At 38.3% G+C, this 23,097-nt stretch overlaps 1 protein-coding gene across 1 annotated transcript in view; it reads left to right on the forward strand.

Annotated features, from left to right (window-relative positions):
- DNAH14 (dynein axonemal heavy chain 14) overlaps nt 1-23,097 on the forward strand; it is a 377,809-nt gene that overhangs the window by 169,648 nt on the left and 185,064 nt on the right. The window contains exons 37-38 of the mRNA XM_036755542.1: nt 3,806-3,940; nt 11,307-11,522. Of these exons, the coding sequence (XP_036611437.1) occupies nt 3,806-3,940; nt 11,307-11,522 (351 nt within the window). The remainder of the gene's footprint in view (nt 1-3,805; nt 3,941-11,306; nt 11,523-23,097) is intronic.

A 23,097-nucleotide genomic window follows, 5' to 3' on the forward strand; every position in this document is an offset into this window, starting at 1 on the left:
ATTAAAGGGCTGGATTAGAGGGCTTCTAAGTTCACTTCCAGCTCTAAGGTTTGGTTCCCTAGATCCTATGAATGATTCCCAAACATGCTTTTTATTCCTGACTTCTTACATAGAATATAGTCTCCTATTCACAGCTGTCAACAGGATATTTATATTTAAGTATGTCATCAGCATGTCAACATCAACTTATTCAAAACAAATCATCTCTATCACTATCCCAAATTCTAGTTTTCCCATTACTTTAGTTTTTTAAAGAAATTTCAATTTATTGTAAAACCTAATCATTAATCATTAACACAAACAATTTCAGTATACAAAGGATCTATTCCCCAATAAGTAGCTTGTCAGAAAATGAACCAGCAGTTCTCACATGAAAAAAAAAACATTTATTTTTGTAGTACCACCTTCCTTCCAGTCTCACAGCCAAGAAATCTTGGAGACACTGACTCTTCTTTCTGCTCCACTTCCTTACATACAATCCTTCGCTAAATGCTCAACTTCTTCTCCTTTGCCCACAAACACACAAATCCCTTCAGGCACCATCAAATTTCTCACCTTCCTCTCATTTACTTCTCACATAAATGTTCCCCTTCTGCTGCTTATATTTCCTTTGTGGTTCAGTCATTTTTCAGTTGTGTCAGACTCTTTGTAACCTCATTTGGAGTTTTCTTGGCAAAGGTACTTGCTCTTCAACTCATTTCACAGATGAGGAAACTGAGGCAAACAGGGTTAGGTGACTTGGCCAGGGTCACACAATTAGGGTCAGATTTCTCTTCCTACTTCAGACCCAGCACTATATCCTCTGCACCATCTGTCTTCCTGTGTCTACAAATTAGCTTCTCCCTTCACCAGTCTACAGAAAGTTCTTCCTCACAGGTCTCTCATTATCTCCCAATCATTCAATGAGGCCCATTTCTGAGTCTTCACTCACATGAATACTGCAGCATTTTATTGCTTACTACCAAATTCCTCTTGGAAATCTTTTCACTCTTGTCTTTTACATCACCTTATCCTGCTTATCCTCATGTCTCCCTTACTATCTCCCATACTTCATGTTCCTCTTCTTTCCTTACTCCTGATTCCTTTTCTTCCTACTGCCCTACTTTTTAAATCCATTTAAAACACTATAGCCAGACTTCCTGATATACTGATATTACCATTTGCTTCTCAGGCAATCTAAAAGCATTTACTAATTTTTAAAGTATTTAATTTACTAATTAAAATTAAAACTATTAAGAATTGCAAATTATGGTCAGTCTGGTAAGAAACCACTTGCCGTACTCAGATGGTCTTTCTTTTTGGGGATCTATTACACTGCCTTTGTTGTTTATGAAGGAGGTCAAAATGTAACACACATTATTCTAGGCAGTGGGTTTTCAAAGAAAGAAATGAAACAGACCCTGTGCTCAAGGAGTTTATGTTATCTTCAGCTTAAGAACCTCCAATGGCACTCTCTACTTTAAATGGGCACCTTTACCTTAGACTAGCCTCTAGTCCCTGATATTTTCCACATTCCGTGCACATTTCCAGATTTTTGCTTCATCACTTCCTTCAAGCTAGAATGTCTTCTATTCATCTTTTTAAATGCTAGGTACTATTTGCTCTGATAAACACTTCTCCAAGTAACTCAGTCCACGCACTATGTTCTTCTCTTCTTTGAAGCCCTGTAATACATACAGTAAGAATCTGGACAGTTTAGCACCTTATTTTTTCTCTTGTTTTATGTATCTTAATTTTATCTCCCTAGCTAATGTTGTCCTTTATATGGCTTGTACTTCTTTTAGAACCCACAAAATGCCAACTAAGCATGTTGAAGGTGCTTAAGCCACTGTTGATTTACGTGAGACTTTCAAAGAACAACTACAACCTTGTGTTGTCCCCCTGGTGAATCAGCTTGGTTCTAGGGTAACTTAACTCTACCACCCAGAGGCCATATTAGTCTTCTTATATATAAGTACCTTCCTTATGGGGTATGCAGGCATTATTTCATCCAGCCCTTGCCAGTATCATCCTTCTGCCCACTCCAGAAAAAGTCTACAATCCACAAAGGGACCTCTCTTATCATGTGAAAACATGAGGCATTAACTAAAATTATTATAGTACATTTTTAGACAGTTCTCCTCCCTCTAAATTCCAGCTTCTCATCTCTTATCAGTAGCTACAATTCTTCATTTCATTTTTTCTACCTCTTTTCCCTAGTCTTTCATGATCTTTAGGATGTTGTCACATCTTCTATTAAGCAAGGGTTGGAAGGAAATGGAAGAAAAAAAATTTTTCAGGATTTCTTTTAAGTCACCAGATACATTATCAGATTTTATGTTCTTATACTTAAATCAGTTTTTGCTCAATCCTGCTTTTTTCACCATGTTGGACAGGAATAAAGGAATCAAAAGAAGTTGGAATGGGGATTACAGGGTAAGGGGTGATTATGTTTTCTTTACAAACCTTTTAATTACCATAGGAAGCTTGGGTTGTGGATAAATCTGCCCATTTCAGTTCTATGATTGAAAATGCCTTGAAAGAAAAATATTCAACAATGTCAAAGATAGGAATGTGTGCATCATCTTGTACTAAGAATATATCTGGAAAGAGATAAACTATATATAGTATCCTGAGAGTTTTTTTATTTTGTTTTGGTTGCTTGCTTAGTTGCTTTTGAGGTTTGGTTTTTGGGTTTGTTTGTTTTTTGAGAAGCCATATTCAAGCCATACCCCCTTTCCTCAGGCCTCTTCCTCACCTTCATCGCATTGGCACTTAGCCTCCTATCCCTGTGCCCTGGGCTCTAATTTATCAGCTTTCACCTTATCCTAAATGATCCTGATTCTACCATACCCACATTCCTTTCCAAGCCATGCTGATAATTCTAGCTCTCCTATATATGTATTTCTTATTAGAATATAAACAGGTGTTACGGTGGAATAAAGATACCAAGTCGTTAAATCTAGACAATGATGTATTTAGCTTTGCGGTTCCAGAAACAAATGGAGTTCCAAAGCTCTCAGTTTTTCACTCCCTCCAAACTGTACATTAACTGTGTAGGAACCAGGTTAGAGGGAGTAAAAACCAGGAGTTAGGGATTGAGACACCTGGTTTCTTATTGGTGGAGGGGATCAAGAGACACTGAGGTGAGAGGGAGAGGAGTAGTTATGTGACATTCCTTAAGTCAGATGACAGTTGGGAGGGGGAGGAATCTTGTAAATTCTCCAGAATCAGGTGACTTAGGTGAAGTTGAAATTAACTTCACAAAATAGTAGATAAAGGGAAAAACGGCGTTACTCATGCTGTTTTTTTAATGTAACATTCCTCAGAGGAAGTGACCATGTTGTTTGCTTGTATATTGCTTAGCACAGTGCTGGTTCAAGGGCCTAATGCTTTTTAAGGGCTTAATAAATGATATTTCATTTCATTTCATATGAACCTCATCTTATTTACATTTTTATCTTCTCTAGAGCCCATTATAGTGCATTGTGCATAGTATACTTGAATAAACGTTTCTTGTATGACGGAATCTAGAAATAGTCATAGAATCAGGAACTTAAATAGGAATCTATTCCTTTCCATAGTTAATCACTTTTTGACCATTTTTTCTGATGATCTAGAATTTTATTGAGACTGTGATCGCATATTTATTTTCCCAAGATGCTATTTAAATGTTTTGCTTAAAGAAACTCTTCTGCCCAGAAAGTACTTGGTTTTGATCATTAGCATTTACATTGAAAAAATATTTATTATATTGAAGGGATCTAAATTAAATGGGACTTTTACATTTTAGGAAGGAGCTAATCTTTGCAATTTGATTTTGTAGGCTTGTATTGGTGTGATGTTAGTAGGCGCAACAGGAGGAGGGAAGACTACAATAAGAAAAATTTTAGAAAAAGCTTTAATTGTTTTGCCAACTTTAAGCACATCTACACCTGAAAAACAGGAAGAGACTTCACAGGTAAGAGTACCAATACCTGAAATATTTAATAGGACTTCATTAAGGGTTTAGTATGCACAACTTCCTTAATACATATACAATCACATGTCCCACCCCCCAGTTATCCTGTGTGATGTGCGTGTATTTTATGTCATATAACCAATCTTTCAACTCCAAAGCTCCCCAGCTTCACCTCTATTTGGTATATCAGACTTCTTCAAGTCTCAGCCTGACTCTTTACCCACTGCCAGTACTTCCTAAAAGGAAAATCCAGGTAATCCAATGCATTGGTGAATTATTGGCATTGAATTTGTAAGTACAATTGTTTATCCATTGTGTGTGTGTACATTTATGTCAAGCTATAATTTTTAGTATGCGTTTTAATAAAGTTGTTGATTCTGTTATAATGTTTTGTCATTAAGCATTCTTTTTAATGAATTAGCATGATCACATTTTGGTTGCAGCTTCCCATGCCTCAATTTTCCATAATAGACTCAATGGTTCAGTCACCCAGTTTCAGGTTACATAGCATTTTTTCAGGGATGTATTCCCCATGTAGCTTGGATTTCCTCTGAACTTAAATAATGCTTTTTTAAATTTTTTACATCATCTTTTTATCTGTTCGTAATGTTGTTTATCTTATACTCAGCCTCCCACAGGACAGAAATTATGTTGGTTGACTCACTTTAGAAGTTGGTGGGGTTTTATTTAAAGAGTTTATGAATAATTGGCTTCTAGACAGATGATGTCAGAAGGAAACTCAGGTAGAAGGAAGTTTCTTTTATCTAGGTTAACACTAAACAGGTATTGGACTCAGTTTTATTTGAGCATTGGAGAAGAGTAACAGTTTGATAATAAAGTTGAAGGAGGCTTTTGGTGTTTGAATAAGAGGTTTCAATGAGCAAGACAAAATTGGATGAAGGATACATGTTTGAGTTTGGCGAAGTAGTCCAATGTAGTGCAGAATGTGTTATTGGGAGTCGAAATAGGTTCTTAAGTTGGGGAAGATGACTACAAAATATCATGTCAGGTGGGTTTACTTGTCCCATTTGAAAAATATTGCAATCTCTTCAACTTCAAGTGATAAAAAGATAGTAAAGAAGCCTAGATATTACTGAAAATAGATAGAGGTGAGGAGGATGTGTGATACAGCAGGGTTAATATCAGTGTTATGTAATTGATATGCCACCGGGAAAGTCTTTGTTGAAAAGAAGGCAAGATATTTTAGGAGGATTATTTTAATACACTTATTGTCTTTGGTTCAGAATTCAGAGGCTGGCTGCTTTGATAATATTTATACATTGACAAGGTATATTAGAAAAGAATATATTACATGTATTTTTTTCTGTTCATGGTTTTCTTTTTTGGGTGGAAGATTATTTAAGGAATTTCCAAATGTTTTTATATTGTGTACTCTAGTTAGTTTTAGTAAGCATGTGGTTTTTAATTTATCTTCCAGCTATACTACTGGGTCGACTCTTTTTCTTAATTTATTTTTTATTTTTGGTTTACAACACTCTGTTCCACAAGTTTTTGAGTTCCAAATTTTCCTTCCCTCCCTCTCCTCCCCCCTCTGCCCCAAAACGGCATGTAATCTGAATAAAGTTTCTACATATACCTTTGCAGTAAACTTATTTACACAATAGTCAAGTTATAGAGAAGAATTATAAGCAATGGAATGAATCATGAGAAAGAAGAAAGAAAACAAAAAAAGAAGAAAAAAAAAGGAGAATGCAAATAGTTTGCCTCAACCTGCATTCAGACTCCATAATTATTTCTCCGTATGTGGATAGCTTTTTCCATCATGAGTCTTTTGGAGCTGTCTTTGAGCCTTGTATTGCTGAGAAAAGCCACATTTATCAAAGCTAGTCATCACAGATAATGTGTATCTGTAATCACATATAATGTTCTCCTGGTTCTGCTCCCCTCACTCAGCATCAGATCACGTAAGTCTTTCCAGGTTATTATGAAGTCCTTCTGCACAATAGTATTCCATCACATTCATATATCACAACTTGTTTAACCATTCCCCAATTGATGGGAATCCCCTTGATTTCCCATTCCTTGCCACCACAAAAAGAGCTGCTATAAATATTTTTGTACGTATGGTTCCCTTTCCCACTTCTATGATCTCTTTGGGATACAGCCCTAGAAGTGGTATTGCTAGGTCAAAGGGTATGCACATCTTTATAGCCCTTTGGGCATAGTTCCAAATTGCTCTCCAGAATAGCCGGATCAGTTCACAACTACATCAACAATATAACAGTGTTCCAATTTTCCCACATCCTGTCCAGCATTTATCATTTTGCTGTTCTGTCATTTTAGCCATTCTGACAGGAGAGACATGGTACCTAAGAGTTGTTTTGATTTGCATTTCTCTAATCAGTAGTGATTTTGAGCATTTTTTCATATGACTATAGATATCTTTAATTTCTTCCTCTGAAAACTTCCTGTTCATATCCTTTGACCACTTCTCAATTGGGGAATGACTTGTATTCCTATAAATTTGACTCAGTTCCCTGTATATTTTAGAGATGAGACCTTTATCAGAGATACTAGTTGTAAAAATTCTTTCCCAGTTTTCTGCTTCTCTCCTAATCTTTGTTGCATTGGCTTTGTTCTTCAATTTATTTTTCTTCCCTTATTGCTAAAGCTAAGATTTCTAGTACCAAATTGAATAATAGAGGTGATAATGGACATCCTTGTTTCACCCCAGTCTTATTGGAAATGCATCTACCTTGCTGATGGTTTTAAGTAGAGGCTACTTATGATTTTAAGGAAGATTCCATTTATACCTATGCTTTCTAGTGTTTTTAATAGGAATGGGTGTTGTACTTTGTCAAAAGCTTTTTCTGCATCTTTTGAGATAATCATATTGTTTCTGCTAGTTTTGTTGTTGATATGATATATTATGCTGATAGTTTTCCTAATGTTGAACCAGCCTTGCATTTCTGGAGTATATCCTACCTGGTTATAGTGCATTATTCTTGTGATAAGTTCCTGCGATCTTTTTGCTAATATTTTATTTAAAAATTTTAAATTAATATTCATTAGGGAAATTGGTCTATAATTTTCTTTTTCTGTTTTGACTCTTCCTGGTTAGGTATTAGTACCGTATTTGTGTCATAGAAAGAATTTGGTAGGACTCCTTCTTCACCTATTTTAACAAATAGTCTATAAAGTAAGGAAATTAACTGTTTTTTAGATGTTTAATAGAATTCACATGTAAAACCATCTGGCCCTGGAGATTTTTTCCTAGGGAGTGCATTGATGGTTTGCTCAATTTCTTTTTCTGATAGGGGGTTATTTAGGTATTTTATTTCCTCTTCTGTTAATCTGGGCAGTTTATATTTTTGTAAATATTCATCATTTCCCTAAGGTTGTCAAATTTATGGGTATACAGTTGGGCAAAACAATTTCTAATTATTGTTTTAATTTCCTCTTCATTGGACGTGAATTCACCCTTTTCATTTAAGATACAGGTAATTTGGCTTTCTTCTTTCTTTTTTTAATCAAATTGACCAAAGGCTTATTAATTTTATTTTTTTTGTCATAAAACCAGCTCTTAGTTTAATTTATTAGCTCAATAGTTTTCTTGATTTCAGTTTTATTAATTTCTCCTTTGGTTTTCAGTATTTCCAATTTGGTATTTAATTGGGGATTTTCAATTTGTTCTTTTTTCTAGTTTTTTCAGTTGTATGCCCAATTCATTTATCTCTTTTTATCTATTTTATTCATATAAGCATTCAGAGATATAAAACTTCCCCTAAGAACTTCTTTTGCTACATCCCATAAGTTTTGGTATGTTGTCTCATTATTGTCCTTCTCTTGAATGAAGTTATTGTTTCTATGATTTGTTCTTTGACCCACTCATTCTTTAGAATTGGATTATTTAGTTTCCAATTAATTCTCAGTCTGTCTTTCCATAGTCCTTTATTACAAATAATTTTTATTTCATCATGATCTAAAAAGGATACATTGACTATTTCTGCCTTTCTGCACTGGATTGTGAGGTTTTTATGCCCCAGTACATGATAAATTTTTGTTTGTGTGCCATGTGCCACTGAGAAAGAAAGTACATTCCTTTCTATCCCCATTCAGTTTTCTCCAGAAGTCTATCATATCTACCTTTTCTAAAATTCTATTCACCTCCTTAACTTCTTTCTTGTTTATTTTGAGGTTAGATTTATCATGTTCAGAGAGGGGGAGGTTGAGGTCCCCCACTAGCATTGTTTTGCTGTCTATTTCTTCCTCTATCTCCCTTAACTTCTCTAAGTATTTGGATGCTATACCATTTGGTGCATACATGTTAAGTAATAATATTACTTCATTGTCTATGGTGCCTTTTAGCCAGATATAGTTTCCTTCCTTATCTCTTTTAATTAGATCTATCTTTGCTTTTGCTTTGTCTGAGATTATTTACCCTGCTTTTTTTTCTCAAGCCTTTTTACCTTTACCCTGTGTGTGTCCCCCTATTTCAAATGTGCTTCTTGTAAACAACATATTGTAGGATTTTGGTTTTTAATCCATTCTGCTATCTGCCTACATTTTATGGGAAAGTTCATCCCATTCACATTCACAGTTATGGTTACTATCTGTGTCTTTCTTTCATCCCATTTCACCCCCCTCCCTGTTTATGTTTTTATTTCTTCCTTCTCCCTCAAAACTTTTACTTTTGACCACCGCCTCCCTCCATATTCCCTCCTTTTAAGCACCCCCCCTTATCTTACCCTTTTCCCTTACTACTTCCTCCCTCCCCTCTAAACATCCCTTCCCTCTTTTCTTTCCCCATTCTCCTAATGGCTGTAGGGCAAGTTTGATTTCTGTACTTAACAGAGTATGTTATTCCCTCCTTGAACCAAATCCAATGAGAGTAAAGCTCAAACACTGCCTTTCTCCCTCCCTTCTTTATCTCTAGTGTAATATGTTTTTGTACCTCTTCATATGATGAGTAATTTACCCTTTTCTGTCTCCTCCTTACCTCTTCTCCCATTACAATCCTTTTTCATCCCTTAATTAATGTTTTATCATCACATCAATTAATTTATACCCACACCCTTTGTCTATGTATATTCCTTTTAGATGTCATACTAACTATACCATTCTCAAAATTAGCAAGTATCATCTTCCCATATAGGGATGTAAGCAGTTCCCTGTTGAATAACAAGGATTGTTTTTCTTTTTTATACTTTTTTGCCCTGCTTACCTTTTTATGCTTCTTTTGAATCTTGTATTTGAAGATCAAATTTTCCATTGAGCTCTGGAATTTTCATCAGGAAGGTCTAAAATTCCCTTATTTCATTGAATGTACATCTCCTTGCCTGAAAGATTATGCTCAATTTTGCTGGAGAGTTGGTCCTTGGTTGTAGACCAAGCTCCTTTGCCTTTCAGAATATCATATTCCAATCCATCTAGTCTTTTAATGTAGAAGCTTCAAGGTTCTGTGTGATCCTGACTGTAGTTCTGAAGTATTTGAATTATTTCTTTCTGGCTGTTTGTAGTACTTTCTCCTTGACCTGATAATTCTGGAATTGGGCTACAATATTCCTTGGACTTTTCAATTTGGGATCTCTTTCAGGGGGTGATTGGTGGATTCTTTCAATGACTATTTTACCCTGTGGTTCTAGGACCTTGGGGCAGTTATCATTGATAATTTCTTGGAAGATACTGTCCAGGCTCTTTTTTTCATCATGGCTTTCCAGAAGACCAGTAATTCTTATATTGTCTCTCCTGGGTCCATTTTCTGCCTCAATTGTTTTTCCAACGAGATATTTTACATTTTCTTCTATTTTTTCATTCTTTAGGTTTTGTTTGACTGATTCTTGATGCCTCATAGAGTCATTAGCTTCTACTTGCCCCATTCTAATTTATAATGAATTATTTTCTTCACATAGATTCTGTATCTCTCTTTTCATTTGGCCAATTTTACTTTTCAAGGATTCATTTTCTTCTGTTAGATTCTGTAATTCTTCTCTTATCTCTCTAATTCAGCTTTTAAAATCCTCTTTGAGCTCTTCCACGAATGTTTTTTGGGGCTTGAGACCTGTTCACATTCCCTTTTGAGGTTTCAGATGTGAGTACAGTGTCAATGCTGTTGTCTTCCGAATTCGTTTTGCGATCTTCTCTGTCCCTATAATATGATTCAATGGTCTTTTTTTTTACTTTTCTAACTTGCTTCTTCATGGTAGTTGCCTTTTCCCTGGCTTTTTAAGTGAATCTCTGCTTCTGGGGTCCAGGAGGCTCTGTCTCAAACTTCTTGTATTGGGAGCTAGGGGGCTTGTTACTGGCTTTGTCTGCTGTGGCCTCTGGTTTTGTCAGCTAGAACTATACTGCTGCAGCTCACACGGTGCTGAGCTGAAGCTGGCTGGTGTTTGCCAAGGATAGAGGCCCAGTGAAGTCTTTTTGAGTTTCCCCATGGGGACACAGTGTGAGGTGTGAGGGAGCAGTGGTCTGGCTGCTGGAAGTCTCCTCTACCACTAGGGCTGCACTATATAGCACAGGTGGTCTCAGCCATAGGTCTGCACTGGTGTCTGCCAATTGCCCTGGTGTCTGTTATCCTGGTGATGGCATTTGCTGGCTCTACTCCCCTGGGGCTCAGGAACTCTGGCTGGTCTGCTAAGATGGGGCTTGCTGGGATGCCTCCCTTCCTGCACTGGTCTCCTTCCATCACCACAAGAAGGGCCCATCTCCCCAGTCTCCTGAACTAAAAGGCTTTTGAACCCCCACTTCTGGCTCCTCTATTCCAGGGTTTCTCCTAGGGCAATATTCTCTGGGTTATTCAAGGGAGAGACTACAGCTCTTAGAGTTCACTGGGTCATCATGGCTCTAGAAAGTTCAAAAAAGGTGAGTTTCAAACCTTTAAACTGTGAGCTGACAGCTCCAGGAGTAGCTGCAGCTGCTGCTGCCACAGGCTCCATGCTTCTGTTTCAGCTAGCTCCAACAGACTCCTGTCCTTCACCGAGAGGCCTGGGGATTGCCACTGCAGCCAGCGGGGTGGGCCTGCTCCCATTCCAGTATGGTGCTCCATGGTGGTTCCACATACCCAGCACTCTCCTGGCCCAGTACAACAGATCCCTCTCTTTCTGAACTCCCTTGACTTGGAAATCTGCCACACTCTGTCTCCTATAGGATTCTACCTCTCTCAGAACTGTTCAGATTCACTTCTCAAGGCACAACTGAAAGAATTTGAGAGAGCTCAGGCATGTCCCTGTTTTCACTCCACCATCTGGGGTCTACTCTATGAAGAATTGTGTTTTGAACTTGGGCCCAAGGTCCATACTGTCTATTTTGCCAATAAATGTTAATTGCAATTGGAATTAACAAATTATAACTTCTTCTATGTCTGTGCATTCATTGTTTTTCTAAAAGAAATACTGGTGTATTTCAGGTTGCAGGAAAAAGAGGGAAAATAGAGATTTTCACTTTAAATCCAAAATGCATTACTCTTGGTGAACTCTATGGCCAAATGGATCTGAACAATATGGAATGGTCTGATGGATTATTGTCATCATCAGTGAGAAAATTTGTACATTATGGCACTAAAAAGAAAGCAAAGAAGAATATAGAGACTGGAGAAAATTTACGCCTTTCAAATTTCTCTGAAGTAAGTGCAGTATAATTTTTATACTAATTCCTGAACTTAATTTGATTGATAGAAATAACTTATTTGAGGCCTATATAGTGAGGACCTATTTAATTCAAATCAATAAAAATGTATCAGGTTCCATCTACATTCAAGGTGCTAGAGATACAAAGATAGTTATGACACAGAACGTAGGTTTAATCTAATGGAAGGAAATGATATGTACGCAAAAAAAACCCCCTGTAACAAAAGGGATAGTATGATAAATGTGGACCAGCTAGGTGATGCAGTGGAGGGAGTACTAGGCCTGGAGTCAGAAAGATTCATCTCCCTGAGTTCAAACCAGGTCTCAAGACACTAGTTGTATGACACTGAGCAAATCACTTACCCCTGTTTGCTTCAGCTTCCTCATCTGGAAAATGAGCTGGAGAAGGAAATAGGAAATGACTCCAGCATCTTTGCCAAATGGGGTCATGAAGAGTCAGACATGACTGGAAAATTACTTAAAAGAACAAAAAAACATGATAAATGTGAAGAAGCTAGACACAAAGCAATGAGAAATTTGAAAAGGGAGGAATCATTTTCACCTGGGGGAGGTAAAGTGAAGGAAGGCTTCATAGAAAATATCTCAAGAGTTGAACTTTGAAGGAATGGATTTCAGAGGATGGAGACTGCTGGGGCAGGCAGGCTGCAGGTGAATAGAGGACATTCTAAGAATAGGGAAGAGTGTGAGCAAACACAAAGATGAAAATAATTTTGAATGAGAATGAGAGAGGAAGAGAAATTTACTTTGATTGGAGTTTAGAATATATAAAGTAGAATACTGTTACATAAAGCTAAAGAGAGGTAGGTTGTAGATAAGATCCTGAATCTTAGATTCAGGGGTGAATACTTTATTTAAGAGACAATGGGGAGCCATGGAAAGTTTTTGAATAGAGGAGTAACATGAAAACATGATCAGAATGGTGAGATACTCAGGCCAGGGTATGAAGACTGGAGACAGGAAGATCATTTAGCTGACCTATAGTTGACTAGCCAATATAATTAAGGTATGCAGTAGCATGGTTTCAGTGTGAATAGAAAGGGGGGAAATGTAGTTAAAAAATACTGCAAAATTGATGAGACTTGTCAATTGATGGGATATAAGAATGACAGAAGAGGCAGGATCAAGTATGATTGAGATAGGAGTTTGGCTGGCTTGATGACCATGTAACAAAGTACAGCATCATTTCATATTATTTATTAGCAGCTGCACATTTCCACTGACTGTTCCTTATGCTTGGAATGATCTCCCTCCTCACCTCCAGCTCCAAGGTTTCTTGGCTTCCTTCAAAATTCAGCAAAAGTTCTGGAGGAAACCTTTCCTGGCTTCTCTCCCTTTTTCCCTTCCTCCCATGCTGGTGCCTTCTCTCTGAGATTATCATGTATACATACATGTACATATATGTATAAATATATATATATACACACATAGTTATACACTTACATATATACACACATACACATATATCTATATACATATATATCTTACATGTACATAGTTACTTGCATATTTTCTCCCCCATTAGACCAAAGCTCCTGGAAGGCAGGGGCTGTATTTTTTTTATTTTTTCCCCCAGTACTTAGCACAGTTTCTGGCACATAGTAAGCCCTTAATAAATGTTTATTGAATAACCTGCCCCCCCACTCAAAGAAAAAGTTCCATTTTAAAATGCCATTAACACAAAAGAAAAAGGAAATACAGTAAGTGAAATTTAATAAAGATGTGCCCATAAAGTCCAGAAACTCACAAAATAACATGTAATAAGGATAAGTACAATTTAAAATACACATGGGGGAAAATGCAATACAAAAAAATGGGGGAGCCAAGATGGCAGAGTAAGCTGTAAATTGCTGGAACTTTCCCATAGTCACCTCCAAACAACCATAAAATAGTGCCTCAAAACAAATCCTAGAACAGCAGAACCAGTGGAAAAATGGGGTGAAACAACCATTTAGCCCAAGAAACTTGGAAGATCAGCAAGAAAAGTCCCTCTCACTCAGGTAAAAGGAGAGTACATTTCAGGACAGAAAGCAGCCCAGCAAACCAGTGGGATATCCTGAACCCCAGTGTGGTGGAATAGGCAAATGCCAATACCAAGACCCTCCATGTGCCTTAGCATAGCCAGGGGAACCAGCAGACTCCAGCTCTAAGAACCACCACATGCTTCAGCCCATCCCAGGGCAAACAGGCATCCTCCAGTAGCAATACCTCCATGTGCTTCAAGATAGCTCCAGAGAAATACAGAAACACCCAACAGGCCTCATCACATGTCAGATACCACTACTAGGACCCCAGATCAGCATCCAGTAAGCTGCCAGATCCCTACAGCCTCTAGCAATGCCTGCCAATCCCCACTCCATCTCCCTAGCACAGCATCAGACAAGAGGGTCTCCATGGGCCTTCTGAGCAACATCAGCACAGCACCAGGTAAACAACAGGCAGGGCCAGCAGCCACTGGCAGAAGAAGCCTGAGACAATGCCCCTGCCACCCTGGGTACAGAGATCAAAATTTAAAAGAAAGGAAAAAGGCAAAAAAAAAAAGAGGAGCAATAAACAATAACAAAAAAATCTTGACCTCAGAAAGTTGCTATGGTGATAGGGAAGATTAAGACACAAACTCAGAAGAGGACAACAAAGTCAAAACATCTATGGGCAAAACCCCAAAGAAAAATAGAAAGTGGTCTTAAGCCCAGGAAGAACTCCTGGAAGAGCTCAAAAAGGGGCTTAAAAATCATATAAGAGAAGTAGAAGGAAAATGGGAGAAGAAATGAGAGTGATACAAGGGACTTATAGGAAAAAAGAGTCAACAGCTTAGAAAACTTCTTTAAAAAAAGAATTGCACAAATGAAAAAGGAAACACAAAATTCTACTGAAGAAAACAACTCCTTAAAGTGTACAACTGGCCAAATGGAAAAGTACAAAAGCTAATCAAGGAAAACAAGACCTTAAAAGTTAGAATTGGGCAAGTGGAAGCTGAGAACTCTATGAGATATCAAGAACCAACCAAACAAGTTCAAAATAAAAAAATGGAAGAAAATGTAAAATACCTCATGGGAAAAACAAGTGACCTGGAAAACAGACCAAGGATAGGCAATATCAGAATCACTGGACTCCTGAAAGCCATAATCCAAAAGAGGACCTAGATAGCATCTTTTAAGAAATTATCAAGGAAAACTGCCTTGATAGCCTGGAACCAGAGGGCAAAATAGGCATTGCAAGAATTTACTGCTCACCTCAGGAAACAGATCCCAAAATAAAAACTCCAAGGAATATTATAGCCAAATTTCAAAACTTTCAGGTCAAGGAACAAAAGAAAGAATGCAAATATTGGGAAGTCAGAATCAGGATCAAACAGGACTTGGCAGCTGCAACCATAAAGGATCAGAGGTCATGGAACATGATATTCTGGAAGGTACAACCAAATTGTGCCTACCCTTTGATCCAGCAATACCACTACTAGGTCTGTATCCCAAAGAGCTAGGACTACAACTGAGAATCACTTACCAAGAAAAATTAAGCATAATACATCAAGGGGGTGCAGGGGAATGGTCATTCAATGAAATAGGATTTCAAACTTTCATAAGGAGAAGACCAGAACTAAACCAAAAATTTGATCTCCAATATCAAAAACCAAGAGAAGCATAAACAGATTAAAAGGGAAAAGGAAACATAAGGGATTCAATAAAGCTAAAGATTTGCATCCCTACGTGGGAAGATGATACTTGTAATTCTTAAAAATTATATCACTAACAGTAAAGCTAGAAGGAATATACATAGAGGGTATGGGTTTAAGATGAATTTGAGGGAATTACATAAAAAAATTAAGGGATGAGAAAGAGGAGTACAACGGGTACAGAAGAAAGGGAGAAATAGAATGGGGTAAATTATTTCGCATTAAGAGGCATGAAAGACCTATTACAATGGAGGTCAACGAACATTGCTTGAACCTTACTCTCATCAGTATTGGCTCAAAGAGAGAATCATATACGCAATCAATTGAATATAGAAATCTCGGAGGGGAGGAGATGAAATAAAGGGAGGGTAGAGACTGAAAGAAGAGAGGGCCTAGATCAGGTGAGGTGGTAGACAGAAGCAAAATGCTGGTGAGGAGGGAAAGAGTGAAAGGAGAGAGAGAAGACATGAGGAAGAATAGGATGGAGGAAAATATATGGGTAGTAATCATAACTGTAATGTGAATAGGATGAATTTTCCCATGAAATGAAAGCAAATAGCAGAGGGGACCAAAAACCAGAATCCTATAATATCTTGTTTACAAGAAACATACTTGATGCAGGGAGACCCACACAGAGTAAAGGTAAGGGACTGGAGCAGAATTTATTATGCTTCACCTGAAGTTAAAAAGGGGCAAGGTTGGCAATCCTGATCTCAGATAAAGTAAAAGCAAAAATAGATATAATTAAAATAGATGAGGAAGAAAAGTACATCTTGCTAAAAGGTACTATAGACAATGAAGCAATATCAATACAAAACATACCTGCACCAAATCAGTATAGCATCCAAATTCTTTTTCTTCAATTTTTTAATTTAATTTATTTAATATTTTTAGTTTTCAGCATTGATTTTCACAAGAGTTTGAATTACAAATTTTCTCCCCATTTCTACCCTCCCACCCATTCCTAGATGGCATATATTCTGGTTGCCTTGTTCTCCAGTCAGCCCTCCCTTCTGTCACCCCACTTCCCCCCATCCCCTTTTCCCTTACTTTCTTGTAGGGCAAGATAAATTTCTATTCCCCATTGCCTAAATATCTTATTTCCTACTTGCATGCAAAAACTTTTTATGAACATCTGTTTTTAAAACTTTGAGTTCCAAATTCTCTGTCCTCTTCCCTCCCCACTCACCTTCCCTAAGAAGGCAAGCAATTCCACGTAGGCCATATGTGTATCATTATGCAAAACCTTTCCACAACACTCATGTTGTGAAAGACTAAATATATTTTGCTCCTTCCTATCCTATCCCCCTTTATTCAATTTTCTCCCTTGACCCTGTCCCTTTAAAGTGTTTGTTTTTGATTACCTCCTCTGCCCTTGATCTACCCTCCCTTCTATCATCCCCCCTTTTTTATCTCCTTCCGCCTTCTTTCCTGTGGGGTAAGATACCCACTTGAGTGTGTATGGTATTCCCTCCTCAGGTCAATTCCAATGAGAGCAAGATTCACTCATTCCCCCTCATCTGCCCCCTCTTCCCTTCCTACAAAACAGCTTTTTCTTGCCACTTTTATGTGAGATAATTTACCCCATTCTATCTCTCTCTTTCTCCCTCTCTCAATATATTCCTCTCATCCCTTAATTTGATTTTTTTAGATTCATCCCTTCATATTCAACTCACCCTGTGCCCTCTGTCTATCTATCTATATGTATATATATATATATATATAGATGTAGACATATATATAGATGTATGTATGCATGAATATATATTCCCTTCAACTAGCCTAATACTGAAGTCTCATGAATTATACACATCATCTTTCCATGTAGGAATGTAAACAAAACAGCTCAACTTTAGTAAGTCCCTTTTGATTTCTCTTTCTTGTTTCCCTTTTCGTGCTTCTCTTGATTCTCGTGTTTGAAAGTCAAATTTTCTATTCAGCTCTGGTCTTTTCACTGAGAAAGCTTGAAAGTCCTCTATTTTATTGAAAACCCATATTTTGCCCTGGAGCATGATACTCAGTTTTGCTGGGTAGGTAATTCTTGGTTTTAATCCTAGCTCCATTGACCTCTGGAATATCATATTCCAAGCCCTTTGATCCCTTAATGTAGAAGCTGCTAGATCTTGTGTTATCCTGATTGTGTTTCTGCAATATTCAAATTGTTTCTTTCTGGCTGCTTGCAATATTTTCTCCTTGATCTGGGAGCTCTGGAATTTGGCGACAATATTCCTAGGAGTTTTCTTTTTGGGATCTTTTTCAGGAAGCAATTGGTGGATTATTTCAATTTCTATGTTACCCTCTGGCTCTAGAATATCAGGGCAGTTCTCCTTGATAATTTCTTGAAAGATGATGTCTAGGCTCTTTTTTTGATCATGGCTTTCAGGTAGTCCAATAATTTTTAAAATTATCTCTCCTAGATCTCTTTTTCAGGTCAGTGGTTTTTCTAATGAGATATTTGACATTGTCTTCCACTTTTTCATTCCTTTGGTTCTGTTTTATAATATCTAGATTTCTCATCAAGTCACTAGCTTCCACTTGCTTCAATCTAATTTTTAAGGTAGTATTTTCTTCAGTGGTCTTTTGGACCTCCTTTTCCATTTGGCTAATTCTGCCTTTCAAGGTATTCTTCTCCTCATTGGTTTTTTGGAGCTCTTTTGCCATTTGAGTTAGTCTATTTTTTAAGGTGTTGTTTTCTTCAGTACTTTTTGGGTCTCCTTTAGCAAGTCATTGACTAGTTTTTTGTGGTTTTCTTACATCCTTCTCATTTCTCTTCCCAATTTTTCCTCTACTTCTCTAACTTGCTTTTCCAACTCCTTTTTGAGCTCTTCCATGGCCTGAGAGCAATTCATGTTTTTCTTGGAGGCTTTTGTTGTAGGCTCTTTGATTTTGTCGACTTCTTCTGGCTGTATGTTTTGGTCTTCTTTGTCACCAAAGAAAGATTCCAAAGTCTGAGACTGAATCTGAGTGCGTTTTCGCTGCCTGGCCATGTTCCCAACCAACTTACTTGACCCTTGAGTTTTTCGTCAGGGTGTGACTGCTTGTAGAGTAAAGAGTACTATGTTCCAAGCTTGAAGGGATGCACTGTTTTTTTCAGAGCTATTACACCTAACTCTACCACACCAGCATTCCTCCTTCCCCAAGAACCACCAACCCGGACTGGACTCAGATCTTCAGCCTGCTCTGCACTCCTGCTCTGATCCGCCACTTAATTCCTCTCACCAGGTGGGCCTGGGGCCAGAAGAAACTGCAGCTGTAGTTCTGTAGCTGCCCCACCTCCGCTGCCCCCGGAGCAGTGGCTGAACCACGAACTCCTTCTTTCACTCTGTCCCCAGCAGCTTTTCCCACTAACCTTCTCTGTTGTCTTTGGTGTTTGTGGGTTGAGAAGTCTAGGAACTGCCACAGCTCACTGATTCAGGGCACTAGGGCCCACTCCGCCTAGCTCCTGGTCTGGTTGGTCCTGCCGCCGCCCATGTTGGGTTCTGCTCCACTCTGCTCCACTCCCAGCTCCATGCACAATAGACCTTACCCAGAGACCATCCAGACTGTCCTGGGCTAGAGCCTTGCTTCCCTCCACTATTTCATGGGTTCAGCAGTTCTTCTCTGTTGTCTTTGGTGTTTGTGGGTTGAGAAGTCTGGCAACTGCCGCAGCTCACTGATTCAGGGCGCTAGGGCCTGCTCCACCTGGCTCCTGGTCTGGTTGGTCCACATGGCCAACACTGGGCTCTGCTCTGCTCCGCTCCAAGTTCTGTGTGCGATAGACCTCACCCAGCAACCATCTAGGCTGTCCTGGGCTGGAGCCCTGCTTCCCTCTGCTGTTTTGTGGGTTCTGCAGTTCTAGAATTGGTTCAGAGCCATTTTTATAGGTTTTTGGAGGGACTTGGCAGGGAGCTCATGCTAGCCCCTGCTTTCCAGCTGCCATCTTGACTCTGCCCCCCTAGTCTATTTTTTTAAGGTGTTATTTTCTTCAGTATTTTTTTTGGTCTCCTTTAGCAAGGAATTGACTTGTTTTTCATGGTTTTCTCGCATCACTCTCATTTCTCTTCCCAGTTTTTCCTCTACTTCTCTAACTTGCTTTTCCAACTCCTTTTTGAGCTCTTCCATGGCCTGAGACCAGTTCATGTTTTTCTTGGAGGCTTTTGATGTAGGCTCTTTGACTTTGTTGACTTCTTCTGGCTGCATGTTTTGGTCTTCTTTGTCACCAAAGAAAGATTCCAAAGTCTGAGTCTGAATCTGAGTCCATTTTTGCTACCTGACCATGTTCCCAGCCAACTTACTTGACCCTTGAGTTTTTCGTCAGGGTATGACTGCTTGGATAGAGTACTTTGTCCCAAGCTTGAGGGGCTGCACTGTTGTTTTCAGAGTTATTTCTACACAGCAAGCTCTGCCACACCAGTGCCCCTCCTTCCCCAAGAATCGCCAACCCAGACCTGACTGAGATCTAAACAGGCTCTGCACTCCTGCTCAGATCTGCCACTTAATTCCTCCCACCAGGTGGGCCTGGGGCCAGAAGCAAGTTCAGCTGTAGCTCTGCAAGCAGCCTCAGAGCTGCATCACGTCTGCTGCCCCTGGGGTGGTAGACAAACCGCAAACTCCTTTCACTCTGTCCCCAAAGCTTTTCCCACTAACCTTCTCTGTTGTCTTTGGTGTTTGTGGGTTGAGAAGTCTGGTAACTGCCACAGCTCCACTAGGGCCTGTTCCTCCCGGCTCCTGGTCTGGTTGGTCCAGGCGCAGCTCACACTGGGCTCTGCTCCACTCTGCTCCTAGTTCTGTGTGATATACCTTACCTTGTAACCATCTAGGCTGTCCTGGGCTGGAGCCCTGCTTCCCTATGCTATTTCATGGGTTCTACTGTCCTAGAATTTGTTCAGAGCCATTTTTTATAGGTGTTTGAAGGGACCTGGTGGGGAGCTCACACAAGTCTCTGCTTTCCAGCTGCCATCTTGGCTCCACCCCATAGCATCCAAATTCTTAAAGAATTTAAGTGAGTTACAGGAAAAAATGGACAGCTAAACTATACTAGTAGGAGTCCTCGACTGTCCCCTCTCAGAACTTGATAAATCTAACCAAAAAATAAACAAGAAAGAAACTAAGGAAGTAAATAGAATATTAGAAAAGTCATATATGACAGACCTTTGGCAGGATTTAGACATAAAGCATAAGATATAAGCAAAGTCAAAGAGCAAGGAATAGCCCAACTGTCAGATCTATAGGGAGGGGAAGAATTCATGACCAAACAAGAGATAGAGAGCATTATAAAATGTAAAATAGGTAATTTTTATTATATTAAATTAAAAAGCTTTTGTGCAAACAAAACCAATGCAACCAAGATCAGAAGGAAAGCAGAAAGCTGGGAAACAATCTTTATAACAACTGTCTCTGATAAAGGCCTCATTTCTCAAATATACAGAGAATTGAGTCAAATTTATGAGAATACAAGCCATTCCCCAATTGATAAATGGTCAAAGGATATGAACAGCCAGTTTTCAGATGAAGAAATCAAAGCTATTTATAGGTATATAAAGAAGTGGTGTAAATCACTTTTGATTAGAGAAACGCAACTTAAGACAACTCTGAAATACCACCTCACACCTATCAGATTGACTAATATGACAGAAAAGGACAATGATAAATGCTGGAGAAGATTTGGGAAAATTAGGACACTAATACACCATTGCTGAAGTTGTAAACTGATCCAACTGGAAAGGAGTTTGACAACCCAATTGTGCCTACTCTTTGATCCAGCAATACTACTACTAGGTCTGTATCCCAAAGAGATCATAAAAAAGGGAAAAGAACCTACATGTGCAAAAATATTTATAGCAGCCCTATTTGTGATGGCAAAATATTGTAAACTGAAGGGATGCTCATCAATTGGGGAATGGCTGAACAATTTGTAATATATATATATATATATATATATATAGAGAGAGAGAGAGAGAGAGAGAGAGAGATAGATAGATAGATAGATAGATATGTATATACATATATATATATATATATATATATATATATGTAATGGAATACTACTGTACAATAAGAAATAATGAATAGTCACACTTCTGAAAACCCTGGAAAAACTTGCATTAACTGATGCAATGTGAAATGAGCATAACCAGGAAAATATTGTATATAGTATCAGCAATATTGTGTGATGATCAACTATGAATGACTCAGCTCTTCTCAGCAACACAATAATCCAAGTACAAAGAACAAGTACAAAGGGCTCACAAAGGAAAATGCTATCCATATCCAGATAAAGAATTGATGGACTCTGAATGCAAATTGAAGCATATTTTTTTCACTTACTTTATTCTTTCTCATGTTTTTTTTCTTTTGAGTTGTTTCTTTTACAACTGTGACTGATATGGAAGTATTTTACATGATAGCACATATATAAACTATCAAACTGCCTTACATTTTTGGAAGAGGGGAGGGGAGGGGGGAAGAAAAATTTGGAACTCAAAATCTTGTCAAAATGATTTTCTTGATATGTAACTGGGGGGAAAAAATAAAATACAATTTTAAAAAACACTATGGCTATGCGTGATGACATACCAAAAAAAGAAATCTTTAGATCAGAATGAATAATAAACTGAACTGAGGCAAGAAATATACTTCTTCCCTTTATAGCCTTGAGTTCAGCATTTAATCTCCCCTGGGCCTTAGTTTCCCCCTAACATGTATAACCTGAGGGGACTGAACCAGGTGGCCTCTAAGATCCCTTCCAAATGTACATAGATAAAAAGATAAATGTTATGTGGTAGGATTTATAAATAAGTATATGAGATAATGAGGTAATGCTCCCATTGTATTCAACTGTCATCAGACCCATAATAGTATCGGCAGTATCAGCCTACTCCAGGGAATTTGCAATATTTTCTACTCCTGCCATGTTGTTCTCTTAAACCACACCTTGACTTTAAACCCATCACCAGAGCTTAAGCCACATTTTTTCTGCCTAGCTCCCTAAATTTGGTATTGTGTAGATTTCTAGCACTGACTTTTGGGTTGTCATTGTTACATGGAAATAGTATACATAATATCAAGGCTTATCATCAATTACTCTCTGCCTGACATTATCTTTTGTTTGTAGGTGTTCCTCACACTCAGGCTTATCATTTTGTCACACATTTTTTCAATTTCTGAATGAATAGGAACTACCTTGAATGAGATTCTAGTTTGATCCCCATTCTAACAGCATTGATATGAGGGGATAGAGAAGAAGGGAAGCCAGCAAAGGAGAGAGAGGTGTGGTTAGAGAGAGAACATTAGGAGTTTTGTAGCTAAGTTTCATAAGCCAAGTCACATGAGAATATTAAGGTGCATGATGGCTGAGAAAAAGCTGTAGGATTTCATAATCTGATGATCTTTGGAGAGAGTAGCTTCACCATAAAAAGTTGTAGGAGCAGAAGCCTGATTACAAAGTAATAAATGATGAAAGGTAGAAATGAAGTAGAGATTTCAGATGGTCAAGGGGACCAGAGTTCTTTGGGGAAAACTGGCAGATAAGTTCGGGTACCTACTTGGCACTCTGAACTAAACTAAAAATTTATTTAATCTTTTATGCAACTTGGACATGTCACAGGTGTTTTGTTGAGTTTCTTCAAGAAATATTTTCATCAGTATCATCTTTGCACCCAACTTCATATCAAGGGACAAGATAAGATGACTACCAGTGAGGTCCTGCGATATAGCTAATATAGGATATGTGGTCCAGACCTGTGATTTCATTGATGTAGGAAACTCCCAGTGAATAAACTCCTTATACCCTCTACCAATGCACTGAGTATCTGCTCTGTAACATATTCTTATAGAGTTGCATGGTGAACTGAAGGGTCAAGTGATTTGCCAAGGATTACACAGCCAATATGTGTCAGAAG

Source organism: Trichosurus vulpecula, chromosome 4 (assembly GCF_011100635.1).
Source record: "Trichosurus vulpecula isolate mTriVul1 chromosome 4, mTriVul1.pri, whole genome shotgun sequence".
Lineage (NCBI taxonomy): Eukaryota > Metazoa > Chordata > Mammalia > Diprotodontia > Phalangeridae > Trichosurus > Trichosurus vulpecula.